The sequence below is a fragment of the Castor canadensis genome, chromosome 18 (assembly GCF_047511655.1).
Source record: "Castor canadensis chromosome 18, mCasCan1.hap1v2, whole genome shotgun sequence".
Lineage (NCBI taxonomy): Eukaryota > Metazoa > Chordata > Mammalia > Rodentia > Castoridae > Castor > Castor canadensis.
In genome coordinates this window covers 39435719-39458357 of record NC_133403.1, presented here as the reverse complement: position 1 = coordinate 39458357, position 22639 = coordinate 39435719, and the positions used below count along the sequence as shown (strand labels likewise).

Sequence of the window (22639 nt, the reverse complement as noted above, 5' to 3'; positions counted from 1 at the left end):
AACCGTTAACGGACAATCTTCCGCACCCATACGCTGGGTGCACTAGTCCTTATTTGCGGCCTAACGTTTGACTTATAATGGTGACAAATAAGATTTGCAGATTTGCTGAGTCTGGAAGAGTTGAAGTGAAGAGACATCGTTTGTTTTAGGAAGCGTGTATATTCCCTTCCCCTCACGCATCCTTCCCAAAGAAAGATGCCTTAGGCGCCCGAGCGCCATCAACCGAAGGACTCCCGCCCCTCCCCCACCCGGACAGCGGGGTCGTGCTTCTGCCCCCCGCGCGCTCCCGAAGCGACTCGGGCCGTGTCCGGACGGCGTCGGAGGGGCTGGAACCCGGCGTCGCGCGCCACTTCAGCCCACTTCTCGGCGCCTGACGCACGCGTGCTGACGGGGTCGAGAACCGGGCAGGAGCCGCTTGCGCACACGGCTCGTGAACAGGGCAGCGGGAAGATGCCGGGCCAGGGTTTGGGGGCAGAATGGACCCAGTACAGCTCTTCCTCAGGGCTGTCCGCAGTGGCCGGGAACCAGGGTGGCGGCGGCGGGTGAGGCCGGGGTCCCCGCGGGTAAAGGGGACGATGGCCGGCCCCGAGCGTCGGGTGGGGCGGGCAGCTCTGGGACGCGGTGCCTGCGTCCCGAAGCGAGAGGAGGGAACCCTTGTTAAAGGTGCCGGGATGGGAAAGATGGAGGTGCCTGGCCGTGCCGGGGGAGGGTTTGGTGCAGTGACGAAGCGCGGTGACTGCGACAAGTCGCGGGCGTGCGTTTTTCTGCCCCGAGGGGGCGCAGCGAAGCCGCCACCATCTCTAGCCCCAAAGCGTGGCTCCACCTGCACCCCTGGCCGAGTCTCAGTTTTGTTTTTAAATGTCTTTGTTTTCTGAGACCGGGCGGGGGGGTCTGCCAAGTTGTCTTTCCACCCTCCTCTCTCAGCCTCCCGAGCCCTGTACTGTGAGGACCTGAAGATGCGACTAGGGGTTTATTTATTTATTTTGGTGGTACTGAGGTTTGAACGCAGAGCCTCACTCTTGCTAGGCAGGCACTCTACCACTTGAGCCACTCCGCCAACCCCCTTCTCCTTCCTCCCCCCCCTTAGGGTCTTTCGAACTCTTTCTCCGGGGCTGGCTTCGAACCCCCATCCTCCTGATCTCTGCCTCCTGAGTAGTTGGGATTACAGGCTTGCACCACTGATGTCCGGCGGAAACAATACATTTCAATTCCAGCACAGGTTAATTACTCCTCAGAAACCCAAGTTACTTTACTGGGCTGGCACAGTGCTCAAGTGGTAGAGCCCTGAGTTCAAATCCCTGTCCCACGAGAGTGAGAGAGAGAGAGAGAGAGAGAGAGAGAGAGAGAGAGAGAGCGCGCGCGCAATAAGGTAGCACAGGAACCCAAACCTACTTAATTGATTTGTTGGCTATGTAGGGGTTTTTTTTTTTTTTATATGACTGGAGTTTGAACTCAGGCCCTCTTGGTTGGTAGGTGGTCTATCAGTTGAGCCACCCCTCAAAGCCCCCCCCCTTTTTTTTTTAACTAAGGGCTCTTCACATTTGCAAAGCAGGTGCTCTGCTGCTTGGGCCACATCTCCAGTCCATTTTGCTCTATTTATTTTGGAGATGGGATCTTCTGAAGTATTTGCCTGGGCTGGCAAATCTGCAGTCCTCCTGATACCAGCCTCCCAAGTAGCTAGAATTACAGGAGTGAGCCACCAGTGCCCGGCCAGTTTGTTTTTCACATAAGGTCTCTCTGGTCCTTTTGTCTGGTTTGATCTCTGAAAAACCATCTTGTTACCTACTGTTTGCCTTATGTCTGGGATTACAGGTGCACCACCATAGCTGAGCTTATTGATTGAGATGAGATTTCCCTTTTTTGCCCCTGCTAGCCTGGAACCAGGATCCTCCTAATCGCTTCTCCTGAGTAGCTGAGCTTATAGCCATTAGTTACCATGCCCTGTGCTATGTAGTTTTTTTTTTTTGGGGGGGGCGGTAACTGGAGTTTAAACTCAGGGCCTCACACTTGCCAGGCAGGTATTCTACCATTTGAGCCACTCCTCCAGTCATCTATGTAGCTTTTTTGAGGCAGTGCTTCACCATATAGCCTAGGCTGGCCTCACACTCAAGATCCTCGTCTCAGCCTCCCAAATGCTGGAATTACAGGCGTGAGACACCTCTCCTGGCCATACTACTTAATTGAGCTCATTGTAGGAATTAGATTAGGAAGCTATGAAAGTGAAACCAAATCTGCCTTAAAATAAATCTGTTTTTTTTAGCTGGGTGCTCGTGGCTCATGCCTGCAGTCCCAGCTACTTGAAAGGCAGAGATCAGGAGGATTGCAGTTTGAAACCAGCCAGGACAAAATGTTAATGAGACCCTATCCTTGAAAAAACCCATCACAAAAACAGGGCTGAAAGAGTGGCTGAAATAGTAGAGCACCTGCCTAGCAAGTGTGAGGCCCTGAGTTCAAGCCTTAGTGCTGCCAAAACAAGAAAAAAATGTTTAGCATGGTAAAAATCTCAGATAACTTACCTCAGAAAAACCTGGAGCCATTAGGATTTAAGTAGAATTAGGGCAGAGAATTTGAAGACATTATTTCTGATGGAAACATGAAAAATTAAAAGCATATGTGGTCAGATGTGGAGAGGAAAAAAAAAGAAAAGCATATATAATGCTATCCCTTTGTTATTTGAATATGTTTTTTAGTGCTTATAAAACTCAATAATTAAATATTATTTATATCCTTTTTTAACAGATCAGCTGAGCATTCTTATTACCAGAGTTCCAAAGGTACTGGTAAGTAGTGCCTATAAAGCAGATGTGCATATAAAAGGTTCAAGAAGCCAATTTGCTTGTAGCCACCCACACAATGGAGTTTTAAAAATAGACTTTATTACCATCCCCAGGAAGCTCAGTCTTTTAAGATTTTCAAAGAACAATCTAGCAGGTTCTTTTTTGTTAATATATCTCAAGTCAACCATTTAAAACATTACCAATGAATTCTAAAAGAACTGTATTCAGAATTGATGTCTGAAAGCACAGAATACAGCTTGGGGGTTTATATATGGATGGAAGGAAAAATTCTAAACTGAACAGCTTCAAAGAGCATAAAATATTTCTCAATGCTAACACTTTCCTCTCAAAGGATAAAGCTTTCAAAATATTTACCTCTTCTATGCTGGACAAAAACAACCCCTAAAGGCCTCTTACTAATCTGGGGGGGGGTTATATAAAGGGAGGTGAGTTTACTGACCTTAGGTGTATGTATGTAAATAAATATATATATTCTAAGTGTAGTAGTCATTAAATGTTTTATTTAATAATATGTAAACTTGGATTCACTTCGCTTTTCCATAGAAAATTTATAGTCTTTGCAACTGCATAAATATATACATATATATATACACACACGTGTGTGAGTGCATCTAAGTATATATACATATATATATATATATATATATATATATATATGTATATATATATATATATATATATATATATATATATGTATATATATATATATATATATATATATATATATATATATATATAGCATGGCCATATTTATAGTGTATTGTACTGGGGTTGGTTAATTTAGATTCCTCACCAAAATTACTGAATTACAGTTAAATGTAAAAAAGAGTTGGGTATGGTGGGGACCACCTATAATCCCAGCACTAGGGAGGCTGAAGGTAGGAGAATTGAGTTCCAGCCAGCCTAGGCTGTATAGCAAGACCCCGCCTTAAACCCATACAAACAAACAAACACACAAAAAACCAAAAAGCTGGGCATGGTGGTTTACAGCTGTAATTCCAGCTACTTGAGAAGCAGGGGCAGGAGGATGGCCAGTTCGAGACCAGCCCTGGTAAAAGGTAGTAAGACACTGTTTCAAAAACAGAAATAGAAACAAAAGGGCTAGGACAACTGGTAGAATGCTTGCCTAGGAAGTGTGAGGCTTTGGGTTTACTCTCCACTGCCACAGAAAGAGAAAAAAATGTAAGAAAAGCAAAACACAAGCAGAAAACAAAATTAATACAACTCATATTTGGAAGGAAATAGAAGAATCTTAATAACTGTTAATGTATGAAATAGATTGATTTAATTTTACAAAAACAAAATTTTCTAAACAAATATTAAAATAAAAATGAAAAATTTACACATTTTAAAACTACTCAAAAATACTATATATAAGCTTAATAAAAACTCTTTTTAAGTGCTGGCAGAATGGCTTAAGTGGTAGAGCACCTACCTAGCAAGCATGAGGCTCTTGAGTTCAAACCCCAGTACTGCCCCCCCCCCAAATAAAACAAAAAAACTAAGCTGGGAGGTGTAGCTCAAGTGGTAGAGCACTTGCCTAGTATGCTGGTGGCCCTGCGTTCAATCCCCAGTAGTGCAAAAAATAAGCAGAAAACCCTGAAAGGCAATATATCAAAATACTTTAATTATTAGGTGGTTGGAGATGTTATTTTTACATTTAGTGTACTTCACAAATCAAAAATGAACGGTGCATATTGGTGTTCATAATTGGAGGAAAAAAGAGGAGTATGCAACAATTTTTTCCTCCATATTGAAACTTAAGTTCTCATCATATTTTTAATATAGAATTTAGCTAACTGTTTATTTATTTGTTAAGACTGGGGTTTGAACTCAGGGCTTCACTTTGTTAAGACTGGGGTTTGAACTCAGGAGGGCTTCATTTTATTTGGTAAGATTGGGGTTTGAACTCAGCTTCACATTTACAAAGCAGACATTCCACTGCTTGAACCACATCTCCAGTCCATTTTGCTCTGGTTATTTTAGAGATGGGGCCTCAAGAACTATTTGCCCCAGCTGACCACAAACCATGATCCTTCAGATCTCAACCTCCCAAGTAGCTAGGATTACAGGCATGAGCCTCTGGTGCCTAGCACTTTAGCTAACTCTTGACAGAATCTAGGTATTATTTACCCTGTCCTGTTTTATTGTTTGCAGCACAATGCCCAGCATAGAACATAATTGTAAATATTTGGCCACGAAAAAAAAAAAGAGCTAGTGCTCATTTACAAATGGAAGACATGGTCCTTTTATTTTAAATAAATACTTAATCATAACCTCAATCCTAGAAGCCCTAGAAGTATCTGGAAGGCTTGAGGCATGGTGTAAGCCATAAAGCACCTGCCTAGCAAGCACAAAGCCCCAATACTACCAATTAAAAGTGGGGGGAGGGCACTAGAAGCATCTGGATTCTAGGTCTGAGTTGAAGAGCTACCTTTCCCACTGGTCTGCAATAATGCGTGACTACACCTCCACCCCAATAATCAGTAGATGGATTTGAGGTGTCAGTGGTGGAATGAGATCACAATAAGCACCTCTCCTAGAGCCTGCTCCAGCCCAGTACAGACATGATGTGGCCAGGACAAAGAAGATTGGAATTTCTCACAGGTCAGCTGTCCCTAACATTTCCTGTGGTCCGGTTGGTGCCTGCTGATATGTGATCATTATTACTTTACGGTATGGGGGATGGTACTCAGGGTCTTGCAAATGCTAGCCAAGTATACTACCATTAAGTTCTACTCCCAGTTCCTGTTTTTCTTTTCTTTTTTTAGCAGTGCTGGGGTTAGAACTCAGGACCTTGAACTTGCTAGGAAGGCTCTCTACCGCTTGAGTCATTCCGCCAGCCCTTTTTTGTGTTGGGTATTTTCGAAATAGGGTCTCAAGGATTTTCCTTTGCATTTCATGACATTGACGTTAGTGAAGAATACAGACCAGCCCACACCAGTGGCTCATGCCTGCAATCCTAGTCACATGATCCCTTAAAAGCACAGAAGTTTCTCTGGCTAAGGGGAGGCAGATGTGGGAGAAAAGGGTTTGGTCTGAAGATGAGGAGGGCTCTATGTCAAGGAAACTTGAGTCCTCAGTCCCAAATCTGCAAGGAACTGAATAGTGTCAACAACTTGAATGAACCAAGAAGATTCTCCTCCCATAGTTTCCAGATATTATCTTAGGCAAGCCGACATCTTGTTGGCCTTGTAAGGTTCTAAGCAGAGGACCTGGCTGAACCATGTTGTACTTGGTCTTCTGGCCTATAGAACTATGCCCTGGTGTTGTTTGAAGCTATAAATTTATTAATTAGTTATGGCAGCAATAGAAAAAATATAGAGCCTTTTTAAAGTGGAGAACAGTACTTAGAAACTAGGCTCTGGGCTAGGAGTGCTTAATGGATGAGCATTGCTTCTAGCTGCAGAGCTAGGAAAGAAATGTGTGTGCATTTATATATAAGTACATGCATACTTATCCACACATAGCAGTGTTTATTTCTGTTTCTACTTTATATAAAAGCATATAACACACACAAATATACATACATACATACATACTATGGGGCTTAACGTGTAGCTCAGTGATAAGAGTGCATGCTTTAGGTTTGATTCCTACCACCAAAACAAAAACGAAAACCCACCAAACACCTATGGTAGAGAGCTTGCTTTGCAAGCATGAAGCCCTGAGTTCAAATCCTAGTCCCACTTAAAAAACAAAAGCCTACTAATTAGAGATCAGTGTTTGCTTATAGTACTTTTTGTTTGAGGACAATGTATACAAAAGTTCTTGGGTTAGGTAATAATTTATTTACTTACTTGTGGGGAAATATAAAATGGACCATTTTAACCATTTTTTGATGTGTATAGATGAGTGGCATTAAGTTCATTGACGTTGTATAGCCACCTTCCTAAACCAAAATGTCATCCAATGAGACTATACTAACTCCCTAGTTCTTCCTTCCCCCGCCTGTCACAGTCACCATTCTACTTTGTCTCTATGAATGTGACTTTCCTAGTGTATTAGTCGTACTTTATGTCACTGTGACTAAATACCTGAGAAAAGCTATTGAAGGGAGAAAGCTTTCTTTTGGCTCATGGTTTCATTGCATAGTCTTTGGCTTCATGTTGCTGTGCCTGTTGTGAGGCAGAACATCATAGTGGCCAGGAGTGTGTGGTGGAGGAGGCTCTTCATCTCATGAAGAGGGACTGGGACCAGGAACCAGATAGAACCTATAAAGGCATGTCCCACTGGCCTTCCTCCAGCTAGGTCCTGTCCCCTGAAGTTTTCAGAATCTCCCAAAATAGCACCGCAGCTGGGGAACAAGCATTGAATACATGATCTGTGGAGGACATTTCCTATTCGCAGCATAACACGTAGGTGGAAACATACACATATTTGTCTTTTAACTTTTTAAGTATTTATCCATTTGTTTTTTGAGAGTCTCACTATGTAGTCCAGGCTGGCCTTAAACTCTTGATCTTACTGCCTCAGCCTCCTGAGTGTTGGGATTACAGGTATGTGCAACCACACCTGCCAGTATGTCTTTTTGTGACTGGCTTATTTCACTTAGCATAATATAGCTAAGGTTCATCCATGTTGTGAATGTGTCAGCATTTCCTTTTTAAAGCAACAATATAATGCCCCATTATATGAGTATACCACATTTTATCTGTTTATCCATTGGTGAACACTTGAGTCTCACTTGAACAGTTGTTTTTTTTTTTTTGGTGACAGCTGTCCTGAAGGGTGTGAAATGGTGTCTCATTGTTTTTGATTCGCATTTCCCTAATGACTAGTGCTACTGAGCATCTTTCTATGTGCTTATTGACTACTTGTAGATCTTCTTTGCAGACCTGTCTATTCAAGATGTTTGTGTGCTCCAAAACCAAAGGGCATATCACACATTCTCGTCATCTTTAACTATCTGGTGTAAAATATCACATTACTTCTCAGGATAATGGTTGATACATACAGATATCCACATATTATTAAATTTGTTGAACTGATCTTTGCCTCTGAAATTCACAAGAATGTCCTTGTCTACAGACAGAATCAAAGGTGGACACAAAGCGCACTCACACATAGGCAAGTTGCAACAGTTACGGAAAACTCCTCAAATTCAGACAATCCATATTTCTAAATCAACGATGGATGCATCCTTTCTAAAGGTAAGTGAATGGAATTTTTTTAAGGGGTGCCAAGGATCAAACCCAGAGCCTTATGCATGTTAAGCAAGCCCTCTACCACTAAGCTGTAGCCCCAGCCCAGAGCTGAACCTTTTATTCAAGATGATCAATTCAGAGAGAGGGTAAGGCACCAAAAATTACAAAGTGTCCTCTGCACACGGTCAATGAGTCAATAAGTATCTGTTGGGTAAAGTCCTGAGTGAGTGTAAGGATTGAGATTCCCTGTCTTTAGGGTGCATCTAGGGCTTCAGAGCTAATGTGTCTGTCCTCGGGAGGCTCAAGGACCCATCAGAGATGCTTAGGTTCCCTTAGAGAGGAAATCCAGCCATTGTCCTAAAGCCTTCACGCAAGGAATTAAAATTAGAAGCAGGAAAAGAAGATGGTAATTAGGATTTTATGAGTGTTGACTTGCACTGCTCATTAAAGAGCATAGCTATGAGAGCCAGAGATGGTGACATGTACCTATAGTCCCAACTACTTGAGAGGCTAAGGTGGGAGGGTTGCTTGAGTTCAGGAGTTTGAGACTAGCCTGGTGACATAGTGAGATCCCTGTCTGGAAAAACAAAAGACCAAATCTACTAGAAGTATCATCTCTAGAGCTATGTGAGTATGTGAATTAGATTTAATAGATTGCTGTATACTGGTAAACTTTCTGGTGAACATTTTGATACTTCTCTGGATTTATTACCTAACTATAAATCCTATGTGTATATACACATGCATATATAGTGGAGTCTTGCACCTTAAGTGAGCATTAACTTCTAAAATCAGTCAGTATACTTGGTCAAAATTACTTAGATTGGAAACCAACATACTATCCTTAAGTATGTCCAACACAAAGATTCTTCTGGTGCTGGAAGAGACTTCTGTTTTTGATGGCACTGGGGTTTGAATTCAGGGCCTCACACTTATTAGGCAGACACTCTTGCCACTTGAGCCACTCCACCAGCCCTTTTTTGTGATGGGATTTTTTTGAGATAGGGTCTTGCAAACAATTTGCCTGGAGCTGGCTTTGATCTCTACCTCCTGAGTAGCTAGGATTATAGGCACCTGTGTCCAGTAAGACTTGTTTCTTTAGTTGAAACTAGAGTAATTGGGTTGCTTTTAAGTACCAAGTTATCCAAAAATCCTATTGAGAAGGCAAGATGCCCACAGTGACATGTATGTAGGTACTAAAACTGGCTGACAGAAGATTCACTCCTTCCTTGTTCCTATGGGATTCTTCCTTTGAGAACCTTGTTTCTTTGGTTCTCAAAGCTCAAACATCTGAATCACTTGAGAGGAATGGCAGGTAGTTACTTGCACCCTTTACATGGCCATTTCTTTTATGTCTGGCTAAGTTAACATAGTTGAATTTGCTTAAGTAAAATATACAGATGGTATATCTTTGTCAACATCACTCTTTCAGATAAGGAAGATTGCCAGTCTGTGTTTTACAGCACAGATGATAAATCTTATTTTGTCTTTTAGCATTCAGATCTCACCACAGGCCAGAAGCGTTATCTGTGCAGCATTGCTAAGATCTATAACTCAAACTATCTGAGGATGTTAATGAAGAAGCAGTACATGCACGTGATTCAACGCAGCTCACAAAAGCCAGGCAGGTGCACTTCCTGTTGGTTTCCCACTAGTCCTTACCAGAAGTGAGTTTTGACAGAGATGATTTGTCTGACAGGTACCCTCAGTCATCACAGGAGCCGCCTCAGCTCTCGCTCCTCACAGAAACATTCACCCTGTACTACATGGCGACACCAGGTGGAGAGAGAGGACTCTTCTAGCATTGAGGCCATATCTACATCTGAAATGATCATACAGCATTCTCTTTGGCGACCAGTGAGAAACAAAGAAGGGTCTGTTTCTTAACAGTTCCGAATTTTATACAAGGGGTAGCTACGCGATATTAAAACTTGGGTTCCCTAGTATGTTTGTTTTGCTAAACTCAGAATAGGATGCACAAAAAGCACAAAAGGTTTTTACTTTCTCTATTTAGCTGATTGGGATATGCTACTTCTTTTAGATATTTTGTGGAATAATAAAAACTTAGGATCAGCCAGAGATATGGACTGCCCTTTTCAGTATGTTCCCATTCAAATTCAAAATAATGCAAGTACTTTCAAAAGGAAAAGAATATGGTTGCTTCTGCACAGGGCAATTCTTACAAAACAAAAAAGGAAAAAAAGATTAGAAAGCCTGAGTATTCAAACTGTGCTATGCACATACGAATAAAATAAAATAAGAACTGTGCTATCACAGTTATCTTTGCATTTCAGGGTTGATAAATCACAGGCAAATGTGGGGGCTGAAACAGTTTCTTTGATAATGCTAGAAGCTAATAAAAGTAATTTGTATGTTGGGTACTGATGGATCACACCTGTGATCCTATCTACTTAGGTGGCTGAGATCTGGATGATCATGGTCAAGGCCAGCCCAGGCAGTTCAAGAGATACCACCCCCCCCATCTCCAAAATAACCACAGCAAAAAATGGACTGGAGGTGTGGCTCAGGTGGTAGAGTGCCTGCTTGGCAAGCGTGAAGCCCTGAGTTCAAACCCTAGTACCCTCCCTCAAGAAAAAAATATTTTGTGTGATTTTCCACATATATTAGGCATGTTCACTTTGCTTGCTCCAATTAAGATACTTCTCTTTATTATAGGTTAAAAACTGGATATGTGTCTAAAACAAGATGTAAATCACTAAAGATCTTTAGAAGACCAAGCAGACTGTTCATGCAACCAGGTAAATGTGGAATTTAAAATAATATATATGCATTTTTGAACATATGCTTAATATTTATTAAACCAAATAGTTTCTACTATGTCTTCATTAAAATTTTTGGAATGTGATCTACTTTGATTGCTACAAATAAAAAAACTAAATGTAAATCAGGCATGGTGGCACATGTACAATCTCAGTATTAAGCAGGTTGAGGCAGGAGGAACATGAGTTCCAGGTCAAACTGGGCTATATAGTGAGACCCTATCTCAAAAAACCCAAAACTTCTAAAGAATGAAATTATGTCATTTGCAGGAAAATGGATGGAACTAGAGATTATCATATTAAATGAAATAAGCCAGACTCAGAAAGACAAATATCGCAAGTTTTCTTTTGTATTTTGCATCTGGACCAAAAAATTTATGTATATGACATAAATGTAAAAGGGGGACAATTTGGTGGAGGGACTGGGGAGGCAGAGAGGATGATGGGGGCGAATATGATCCAAATACATTATATGTATGTATGAAAATAGCATAATAAGGGCTGGAGTTGTGGCTCAAATGGTAGAAATGGTAGTATTTGGCTAGAAAGCACAAAACCCTAATGAGCTCAAACCTCAAAACCACTACCACCACCATCCAAAAAAAAAAAAAAAAAAAAAATATATATATATATGCGCTACGAAAATAACATAATGAACTTCATCCTCCAAAACCTCTAAAAATGAATAAAAGAGTTTGTGCTTTTTTTTTTTTTTTTTTGGTGGAACTAGGGGTTGAACTCAGGGCCTTGTGCTTGCTAGAGGAGCTCTTTAAGTGAAAGCACTTATGCTTTCACTTAAAAGAACTCACTGCTCAAGGGAGTCAGATTCAAGTTTTGTTTTTTTTTTTTTGGTAGTTAGTGCTGAGGATTGAGCCCAGGGCCTCATGCATACTAATTATGCACTCTACCACTGGCAGCACTGGGGTTTGAACTTGGCCTAATGTTTGCTATGCATGCACTCTTACAGCTTAAGCCATTCCACAAGCCCTATTTTCCAGTTCTAAATAAAGATATTTTCATTATCAGGGTCAGAAAATGAACTTGTCAGAACCCAGATCTACAAACATGCTCTTCTTAAGCCATCACACTTTTTATGAGATAGTGCCATTTTTGGATGAACAGTATATTTTGTTTATCATTTAGTAGTTTACAAAGGGCTGTATCATTTAGGTCATTTTGTTTTGTCATTCAACAAACTCATGAAAGCAAGCCAAGCAGATGATATTGTCAAAATTTTGCAGATGATGGGCTGGAGGCATGGCTCAAATGGTAGAGCGCCTGCCTAGTAAGTGTGAAGTCTTGAGTTCAAATCCCAGTACTTCCAAAAAAAAAAAAAATTCTACAGATGCAATTCAGACAAATCCAGACTTTAGAAGGAGCTGCATAAAGGATCCTTCTACCACAAGTATGGAATACTACAAACTGAAAAAGGCAAAACAGGAAGACATATACTGAATGATCAGAAGTATTTCTTAGAACTATAAGGTGAAAAGGATTAAGTGGAAGTTAATTTCCTGGTGAATACCACAGTAGGTAGGAAGTAGGGAAGTTAGGGCTTCTGAATTGATATTCCATCACCATATGACAGTATAAACCAGATCTGCTATAAATGTCATTATTATGCCTACCCTGGAAATAAGGAAAGGGCAGGGGAGAAGGTACGGTTCCAAAAAGAACAGTTAGGGAAACCCCAGATGAGCGAAACAGGGAACTAAAGGAAAATGGGGAGACACTAAAGAAAAAACTGACTACTTTAACTTACCCCTAACCAAGATTTTGAAAATCAATGGAATGTTGTACTTAGAATTTGTTATACAGTAACATGGCTTGAAATATAGTACTATGACACTTAACAAGTAAGTGATTTGGGGCTGTGGGGGAGATGATTAAGAACTGAAAACTACACAGAATTTGTTTTTGCTAAATAAAGGTTTACTAATAAGCTAGGTCATTTTCAAAGCTGTACTTAGAACTTTAACGGACATTATAAACTCTGATTTTCCTTCAGTTTCTTCAAATGATTCTGAATCGTACATGAATGAAGAAAAAAAGGAAGAAGACTTACTAAACAAGTGTATGCAATCAATGTCAATTCAAGAACAGGGAGAGCATGTAATGTTAACTTGAGAGAGTCTTGTGTACCAAATGCGAACACCAACTGACACCCACATTGTGCCAAAGGTGGAGGGGCGGGCTGTGTACTGTGCCCTTTATATTTAGGATAGTGTTATTCACCATTAGGCCATTAGTTTTGGTTTGTTCAGAAACTTTTACAGTAATTTACTTGGTCTGATGTAGTTCTGTGTACCAATGACATTTGTTTACTAAAATTTTTGTGGAATATATGCTTGTATTTGTAGCTAGGTACAATTAAAGTTTTTCTTGTTGCATAAAATTGAATTTAAAAAAGTCTGACAAATGGATTGTATAATTCTGTTTCTAATAATTCTAACACAGTAAATTAGAATATTCTACAAGCATTAGTAATAGAATATTCTACAAGTATTTTCTTGATTAGGCTAAGAGAAACTCTGAAATATCCAGAGAATAGCATTTGATAGAGATAACACCCTGACTTGCAAAGTAGGTGCTCAATAAATATTTGATACTTGAATACAACTTAAAAACATAAATAATAGATTTTTCTATACCTTATAAAAATTGCCTCACAAACACATGGATTCCCAAACTAGATTTAGGTGGGAACAGTTGCCCTAATGAGAGGATTCTTGACATTATATATTTATTTAGTCTAGTTATACTTCTCTGCTAAACTTTAGTGTTTAAAAAAATTTTTTTTGATTAAACCTTGAAAAATGGGAGTAGCAACAATTTGAAGAATCACTGCTGATTTAATATGGCAAAATGGTACATTATTTAGAAAGTAAGATGTGAGTTCACAGTAAGATACAAATGTAAAAGAGAGCTCAGAAAGGTCTCATCTACCTCTTCAGTTTAACACTTAGATCTGCACAGTTTGATTTGGTCTCTCATTTTTATATTTTAAAATTAAACACAGGTTATCAAGAAAATATAAATGAGAGGTAAACATTTATTACTGGAGAAGAAAAAAAGTATACAGAAAGTCTAGATTCTTTCTGTTCATGCATTAGTTTTGTAATAAACTCCAAATACCAACTTTGAAGATATTTACAAGGATAAATTTTTCTTAACATGTAACCATTTACTGTGTTGTGGACCTTTTTTTCATAGAAACAATATACTGCAAACTAAATATATTCTTATAGTTTACAAGAAGCTCAGAGCAAGTATTAACAGAAGATGTATTATATTTTACTGCAAAATATTATAAAAGTGATACAATTATACGGTTCTTTTAATTACTTGATTTGAACAGGGGAATGAAAAAAAAAATCACCAAAACATCGTGGCTTTAAGATTTTTTGTATTCAATTCGTTCTACTTTCACATCATCTCCAATTAGCTGATAGACATAAGTGACCACTGTAGAAGCCTGGATATCCATCAACACAAATGAGGGAATAATATTTCTGGAAGAAAAAAAATAATGTGTTTTGTACTAAAAAGCAATAACTATAAATTTCAATTTAAGATAAGTTGGACTCGAGAAATCTGATTCTTACTTGCATATTAAAGAGAAGAATTACCAAAAAAGAACAGAATGATTTAAAAGGTTACAATTCTTTTTTATGAAACATCACACATGTAGTTGTTAACTTTCCCAAAGCCCCCTAGTTTCCAAACTGTTATCTACTTACGTTTCCAAGGCATTATATGCTCCAGTGGCAGAACCTGGGTTGATGTAGAATTTATTTTCATGCTCAAATGCTTCAAATTTGTGTGTATGTCCTGAGATAAGAATGTCCACATCAAACTGCCTCTGCAACAGGGCCAAGCTGGCCATGTCTCCCCATGGAATAACTTGATGTCCATGGATCAAACCAATTTTGAATTGTCCCACTGTCACAACTTTCTGTTCTGGGTAATTCAGGTTCTAACATAAGAAACAGATGTAAAGAAAATAAGTACTTTATAGATGATGATGTTAAAAATTTTGTTTACTCATCATATAGATGTCTTGATTAAGAGTATCCCACAAAAAGCACATTTATAAATATTTGACTTCTCAATCTAAGACTGCAACTATGCTTAAAACAATATATTCAATGTAAATTGGAATTTACACAGCAATCCCTTTACTGTGTTTATTTCTATAGAACACGGGTTCTTTTGAGCATGTTCTAAATAATATTACCCTGCACTTCTGAGTTTCTTCAACCTAAAACCTATGACCTATTAAGTATGTTCAAATGATATCCCAGGCTTTACAGTTATCCCCATTTTATGAAGAGGAAGCAGAGGCACAAAAAGTTAAAATAACTTGTCCAAGGTTACATGCCAGTAAGTGGTTGAGCTGAGCTACAGACTCTGGTAGCATGGCTCCAGGGTTTGTGAATTTGACAAATTAGAAATTTAATTCTTATTAAACTCTCCTTAACGTAACACAGATAGAAACCATATTATGTTTTAATAAATGAGATATGTATTCTAATTAGCAAGAAGTTTATCCTCCCTATTTCCCTGGTTTTTCACCTCTATACCACCTCGTTTATCCAAACTCTTTTTTTTTCAAACCTGCTAAAAATAATGTAATACTATGTTCATTTGGTTTGTATCCTGTTAAAGAGCACTAAGTTAAGTAATTTATGAAAAGCTTATATTACCAGTACAAAATAAAATTTTCATATTGGAATCAGGTTTATTATTCTGAATGTACAATGTTAACACTGGCAGGGATTTTTAAAAATCAACTATTCTAATCATGTTTGTTTATGAAAGGTCATAAGGGGAAGTAATTTGTCAAAAACCTCATTATTAATAATAGGCAAAGGTGGAATTCCAAAACTCCTTACTTTTTTTTTTTAAATCAGGTTCATTGAGGTAAAATTTACATACAGTAAAATCATTCTTTTTAGTGTACAATGGGTTTTAACAAATACACACAGCTGTGTAATACCAACAAGTGCAAGATACAGAACAGTTCTCTCCCTCATAACCCCTTTGTGCCCCCTAAAATTAACCCTGAGAAAGGGAGCCAAGGGACAGTTGTCAGCAGAGTAGTGAGGGGATCTTACCTCACTTAAAAAGGATCTTTCTAGGGAAAAAAGGGATAAAGGAGAACTATGGAGGGGTGAATTCAACTATGATATATTTTAAAACTTTTGTAAATGTCAACCCCCAGTATAATAATAATAATAAAGAAAAAGAAATCAAGGGGAAAAAGAAGGATGTTTCTTGGTTCAAGTGATAGAGTGCATGCCTAGTAAATGCAAGGCCTGGAGTTCAAAACCCTCATCCCCATCTCCTCCCCCAAAAGGATCATTCTGGTTGCAACTTGGAGAACAAACTGAAGGAGAGGATAGAATCAGGAAGATGGAACAAAGGAAAGTAATGTGGTAGCTTGGTATGGGGTTAATAGAGGGTGGTAGTAAGTGAGAAGATCATGATGAAAAAAATTGTAAACTAAGTGATGGTATCACAAAAAATAGTCACAAAGCGACTTTTACTATTGCTTTATTTGGTTATTTAGTTAGAACAAGTATTTAATGTTTACTGGGTGATCTAAATCAGTGACTTTCAAACGGGGGTGGGGCAAGTTGAGTATCACTAAATTAAAAATCCAAAATCTGAAGTACTCTAAAATCCATAAATTTTGAGTGTCCACACAACACAAATGGAAAATTCCATACCAGCAACCTGTTGGGCTGCAGTCAAATGCAGGCATAACAGCGAGGCATGGTGGCACATGTCTGTAAACCCAGCACTTGGGAGCCAGAGGCAGGAGGATCTCAAATTTGAGGCCAGCCTGGGTTACACAGCAAAAATCTTGTCTCAAAAAAATAAAGGAAAAAGGCAGGTATACTAAAAATACTGTGTAAAATTACCTTTAAGCTACATATACAAGATATACATGAATGAAACATAAATGAATTTCATGTTTAGACCTGGGTCCGATCCCCAACACTTCTCACTATGTATATACAAAAAAATCCCCAAATTAGAAAAAGTCCAAAATCCAAACCAAAGTGCTTAGGCTAATGGATACTTGACCTATAATTTTATATTTTGAAAAAAATTTTTTGTGTGGTGTTAGGGATTGAACACAAGGGCCTTGTGTTCTACCACTGAGCTACAGCCCCAGAAAGTTTTTTCCCCTTGGAATGTTTTTTAAAAGAGAGGAAAAGAAAAAGACATTAGCAGTTGAGAAACCTTAGTGTAAAAGGTAAAGTTTTGCTGGCAGAATGGCTCAAATAGTAAAGTGCCTGCCTGGCAAGCGTGAGGCCCTGAGTTTAAACCCCAGTACACTAAAAAAGAAAAGAAAAAAAAAAAAAGAAAAAGTTTATATAAGAATTAAGAAAGGGAGCTATATGGAAAAGGAAATGGAAATACATCACCTCATCGAAGTCTCCTCTCACAATGTGAACATCACCAGCCAGAGTCTTGAGATAGTCATAACTCTCTTTGGTGCAAAGATTTCCAGTGCAGAGAATGTGCTGAATCTTTCCTGGCACCAGGAGTTTTTTGAATTTAGCTGGCAAACTGTTGCACCGGTGGGGAATATGCAGATCTCCTAATACCAACACCAACTTTAAAGTGTCAAGGAGATAAGGCATAATATTAAACATGATGTCAAAACAACATTATCCTCCCATGATTCTCCTTTTAAATTAAACTTATAACAGATTTCAGAACCCAATAAAATAGAAGTTAGTCATACAGTTCCTATCATGATCATTAAACAAACATACATATGGTAATATACTCTGTTCTAAATCAATCTTACTTTGGATATAAACAACTGTGCATGTACTATAGAGGTAATCATACTCATTTACCAAACTGATTCATTTAAAGAACTATAAATTATGCTAAATAAAATCACAAAATGAAAAAGTATACTACTGGGTCCTATGGAATTTTTTTGTGTGTGTGATACTGGTGTTTGAACTCAGGGCCTACACCTTGAGCCACTCCACCAGCCCTTTTTGGAGATAGTGTCTCTCAAACTATTTGCCTGGGTTGGCTTCAAACTGCCATCCTCCTGATGTTTGCCTCCTGAGTAGCTAGGATCACAGGCATGAGCCATCAGTGCCTGGTTGGAATTTTTTTTTTGGTGGTGGTGGTACTGGGCTTGAATTCAGGACCTCCTAATACTTGAGCCATGCCCACAGCCTTTTATGCTTTGGATTTTTTTTTTTTTTTTTTTATGGTGGCAATGGTATGCTTTGGATATTTTTGAGACAGGCTCTTGCATTTGTGCCTGGGCTGGCCTGGTGATCCTCTATTTACGCTTCCCACATATGTGGGATGACAGGCACATGCCACTATGCCTAGGTTTTATTGGTTGGAATGGGATCTTGAAAACTTTTTGCCCAGACTGGCGTTGAACCACAATTCTTCTGATCTCTGCCTCCCGAGGAGCTAGGATTACAGGTGTTAGTCAACATGCCCAGTGGAATCTGGCATTTTTGAAGACTGATATAGTAATTCATATTTCTGCACTTGTAATATAAAACCCATATAATTGTAAAAACATTAAGGGGAATTATTAAAAATTAATGATAGAGAAAAAAGTTAACTCTATAATTTATGATTACTAGACTGTCAACTATTTGGGAGAATAGCAGCCAATATTTACCACTTTTTTTTTTTACTTCAAATTATTAGCTATACATTATAGGGGTATAAAGGCATATGTTTCAATAGATAAATATGTGATTTTTAATTACAGTTTTTGACATTTTCACTTTCCTTCATTAGAAATCCTCATTGTCATATTTTTATTACTGGGATTGAATTATCTGTATAGGTCACAAACTTAAAAAAATGTTTTCACAATCTTTCATGTGTATTACAGCATTAAAATAAAAAAGAAAGGTCAGTTAAATGATGACTAGCAGGAGATGGTTTAGAGCTGCAACATAGTCTCAGATGACAATAAAATTTGCTCTTAATACAAAAATGCAATCTTGTAAAATTTTAATTTTTAGGATTTCAAGATTTGACAAATTATTTAAATTTATTCATTTAACAGAATATTATTAAAAGGGCTATTTAAAAATAGTATCTATCCTCCAAAGGACAACAGAATTAACTTTTTCATGCTGACCAGTATAAGCACCTCCTTCTACACAGGACTCTTTTCACACAGACATCCCGCTTGCAAATGCATACACTTTTCAACTGCTTGTCAAGGCGTGACGTCATTAATATTATCAAAGAAAACATTAAATATCTAATGGAACAAAATAGTTTTTCCAGCACAGACTTTGTAACTAAAGTTAATAAAAAATACATTATATGTGAAATTAAAATGATTACTAAAACAAGCTTGATTTATCTGGCAACAAAAATTTAAATGATTGCAAAGAAAAAGAACTGTTATTAGACACAGAGTAACCAAAATCAGCACTCATTAAAAGAAATTGTTAAATTTGAGTTTCTTCTTTATAAAGAATAGTTTCAGTTAATATTTATTCAATGACCATATTAATTGTTTCAATGAAGATCTTGGTGGACAAAACAGTTGTAAAACTAAAAACCACTATGAAGTATCCACCCTCATTGATAATCAATATAAAAGTACCTTCATAGAGAACAATCTTCATTTTAGAGGGGGATCCCTTCAGATATAGTTTGAAATACATATTGTGAGAAGCTGGCATTTGAAAAAAGGTTAAAAATAGATTGCTATATTAAAAAAAAACAAGTTCATAAAAAAGTGTGTATCTGTAACAAGTTGAAAATACTTGGGACTAAAAATGAATGAGCTGTTCAACTGGAAAGTACCAGAAAGAATGAGACATGGTACGTTAGGATTAATGACCTAAATTCTACAAAGTACCATGCTTTATTTCCAAGTACACCCAAGACTATTAACAGTCTAAAGCTATAAGTATATAAATGACCACAGAAATAATTTCCTATGAATTAAGGATCCTTAGTAGGACAAAATCTGGTTTCCTGCTGGTGATTAGGTTATAAGAGAACTAGTGTTACAAAACATTTGTTGAGGAGTGTCCCTGCTCAAATCACACACGTTGACAAATCAGGTTAGTCATAGATTGCAGAGTCCTTTAAGACAGCAAAAGATCCTGAAAATGGCAGTCTTGTTAAATTCATATAAAGAGACAATCCAAATAAAGCATGGAAATCTGGTTACTTCCTACTTGATAGATCTTAAAAGGCTGAGAAACCCAGTCAGTAACTAGCCACCCAACCACCATTGTTAGTAGGAGCTAAGAGAAGGAACTTACTCTGTGCCCAGCCTTAGTGGAATGAAGAAGTTGATTGCAGACAGGGGAATGAAAAAAAAAAAAAGGGTGAAATATGACCAATGTTAAAAGAAAGCAACAAAAAGAAACAAACCAAAAAAAAGAACGAAAAATCCATACCAAATTAATATGCAAAAAATTGTTAATGATTTCTGAGTGTTATGAAAGAAAATGTTAAAAATACCAAAAGAGCCATTTGCTGTATTTTTAAATATGACACACACATAAGTTTGCCTTGCCAATTTCTTTTTACTTTTCCTCATCTTGTTCTCCACACTGACTCCCATCCATTTTGTTTTCCATTTGGTTTAGATTTTTATAAGATTACATGAAGTAATTAATTTAAATTTTTACAAGATAATTTGAAAAATTCATCAGCTATTGCTTAAAGGCTAGTATTTTTGGATTCTTGGAGTCTAATTACCCCCCACTTATATTGATTTTAATTCTTTTATGTTCAAAGTTCTAGTAATGAAACTATGCTGTAGCTACATCATAATTTGTTGTAGAAGATGTACTATAACACCATGAATACATTATCAAGTGTTGAAAATGTCAACTAAAGATGGAGATAAAGATAATAAAAACTGACTGTGAGGGCGATCTGGCTGTGACCTTGGTCATCCCACTGATCACCAGGGTTGACTGGACTGATCTGGTTGACTAGGCATTGTTCCCTTTCTCCCTCACTACTCCAGGTGTGACCCTCCTGAAGCTGCACAGTTGTGGGTGGAAGAGGACGACCTTCCCAGACAGAGGAGAACCATTCTTCTGTCAAGGATGTACAAGTAGCTGTGCCTTGCTGCTGGAAACTCCAAATAATTTCTCAAGATAATAAAAACTAACATATTCCTAGCTAAAACTGGGCCTTTCCCACATCTATTTATTGCCTCTCATAGACTTAGGACACTGTGCAGAATGCTGAATGCCTCTCTCCTTTACCAAATAAAACTGGCCAATGATAAAAGTTTGCACAGTTCTTTTTCATATGAAAAGTGATATTCTAGTACAACCACCCCCAAAGAGTGTTCACCTTCCAAAACAACTTAAGAAATATTAATATGGAATCACAGCAGGTATTTATTCTTTAGTGAGTGTCTAAAAATCACCATAAACTGTACTACCTAAGCTGAAGAACTTTTTAGAAGCAAAAATCAAAAAAAAAGAGAATGACTCCTTTAATGAAGTTAAAGCACCATAAATCTTTGGCTGTCGTGTTTATAAACCATCACTTGAAAGGTTATGCTTGCCAGAGAACAGTAATCATCTTAAAAATGCAATGGATACCTATCAGAAGGAGAAGTTCCTGGAATTTAGCCTCCATCAACAAAAACACCAAGACAATCAGAGCTCCTTTGAAAAGAGCTGACTTTTTTTTTTTTAATTCTCTGTCTTTGCAAAATTGGCTTTTGTGTACAAGAGCTGACTTTTTTTTTTTTTTAGTATAGCCCAGGCTGGCCTCAAACTCATGATCCTCCTGCCTCATCCTCTTCGCCTTGTTGATTACCAGCGTGCACCACCACAGCTGACTTTTTAATTGGGCCAAGGGCCTCGATAATCTGATTCCAGCTGTGCGCTCCCCAGATGTTACGCAGGAAGGTCTTAAGGGCAGCAACTTATTGGGGTTCTTAAGCAGGGTGAGGGAGACTGGGGAAGCCTGTAGAACTAAAGAGGCAGAGCTCCCTATAATACCCCTTGGAGTCAACACTGACGCTAGGACTAGCTTTATTTATTTATTTTTTTGACTGGGGTTTGAACTCAGAGCTTTGCGCTTGCAAAGTAAGAGCCACACCTCCAGTCCATTTTGCTCTGGTTATTTTGGAGATGAGGTCTCGAGAACTATTTGCCCAGAGTGGCCTCAAACCGCGATCCTCCTGATCTCAGCCTCCCAAGTAGCTGGGATTACAGGCGCGAACCACCGCGCCCGGCTTCATCCCAGCATCGCAGGCGCCCAGCGCTGCCCTCGTGGTGCCGGCCACTGTGTTTCAGTGGCAGCGGCGCGTTCTCTCCGAGGCCCCCTTCCCTGGGTGGCACACTCAAGCGAGGCGCGAATTGGGCCGCGGCTTCCCGTTTTGCATGGGGAGACCGGCTCTCCGCACACGGGCGTGGACAGCAGCGCACCCCAACCGGCGGGCGGTGCTTTACGCTGCACGGGCGTCGGGAAACGTCTGGAAAGCGGGCCGCCGCAGGCACAGGCCCAAAGGCCTTCCCCAGCCCGGGCGTGCAGATCTCGTGACCGCACGGGCGGCTGCGAGGAGCCCTGTCCCTCCGCGGACGTCCTCTGGACCCCGGGGCTAGGAGGCGACGCCAGGGCCGACCGCACCCAGAGGCGGCCGCTCCCCTTCTTCCCCGACCCCCCTCCGGGGCCTTCCCCAGGTCAGCGCTTTGGCCGCGCCCGCCAAGGCCTCTAGGATCCCCCAAACCCTCACCCCGAGACCCCTAACAATTCAGCACCCTGGCCGAGAGCCGGGCCTCGGTCGCCGCAGCGGCGGTGCTCACCATCCTGTCACTGGGCTCCGCTCAGTCACCACAAGCGCCGCCGCCCTCTTCCTCAGGCTCCTCGTAGACCCGCCCACTTTTCCCACAGCCAATGAAAA

The 22639-nt window shown here is 39.3% G+C and overlaps 2 protein-coding genes across 2 annotated transcripts in view; one reads left to right on the top strand and one right to left on the bottom strand.

The window, feature by feature from the left end:
- The window catches only part of Fam216a (family with sequence similarity 216 member A), a 15746-nt gene extending 286 nt beyond the window's left edge, over positions 1–15460 (top strand). Inside the window, exons 2-8 of the mRNA XM_074060827.1 lie at positions 205–542; positions 2740–2780; positions 7830–7951; positions 9440–9569; positions 9645–9819; positions 10622–10704; positions 12734–15460. Of these exons, the coding sequence (XP_073916928.1) occupies positions 205–542; positions 2740–2780; positions 7830–7951; positions 9440–9569; positions 9645–9819; positions 10622–10704; positions 12734–12852 (1008 nt within the window). The 3' untranslated portion in view covers positions 12853–15460. The remainder of the gene's footprint in view (positions 1–204; positions 543–2739; positions 2781–7829; positions 7952–9439; positions 9570–9644; positions 9820–10621; positions 10705–12733) is intronic.
- On the bottom strand, positions 13760–22639 carry Vps29 (VPS29 retromer complex component). Its single transcript, XM_020157546.2, has 4 exons — positions 22542–22639; positions 17163–17354; positions 14466–14701; positions 13760–14237 (listed from the first exon to the last, which is right to left on the bottom strand). Exons 1-4 carry the CDS (start codon positions 22542–22544, stop codon positions 14120–14122), a joined length of 549 nt encoding a protein of 182 aa, XP_020013135.1. The 5' UTR covers positions 22545–22639; the 3' UTR covers positions 13760–14119.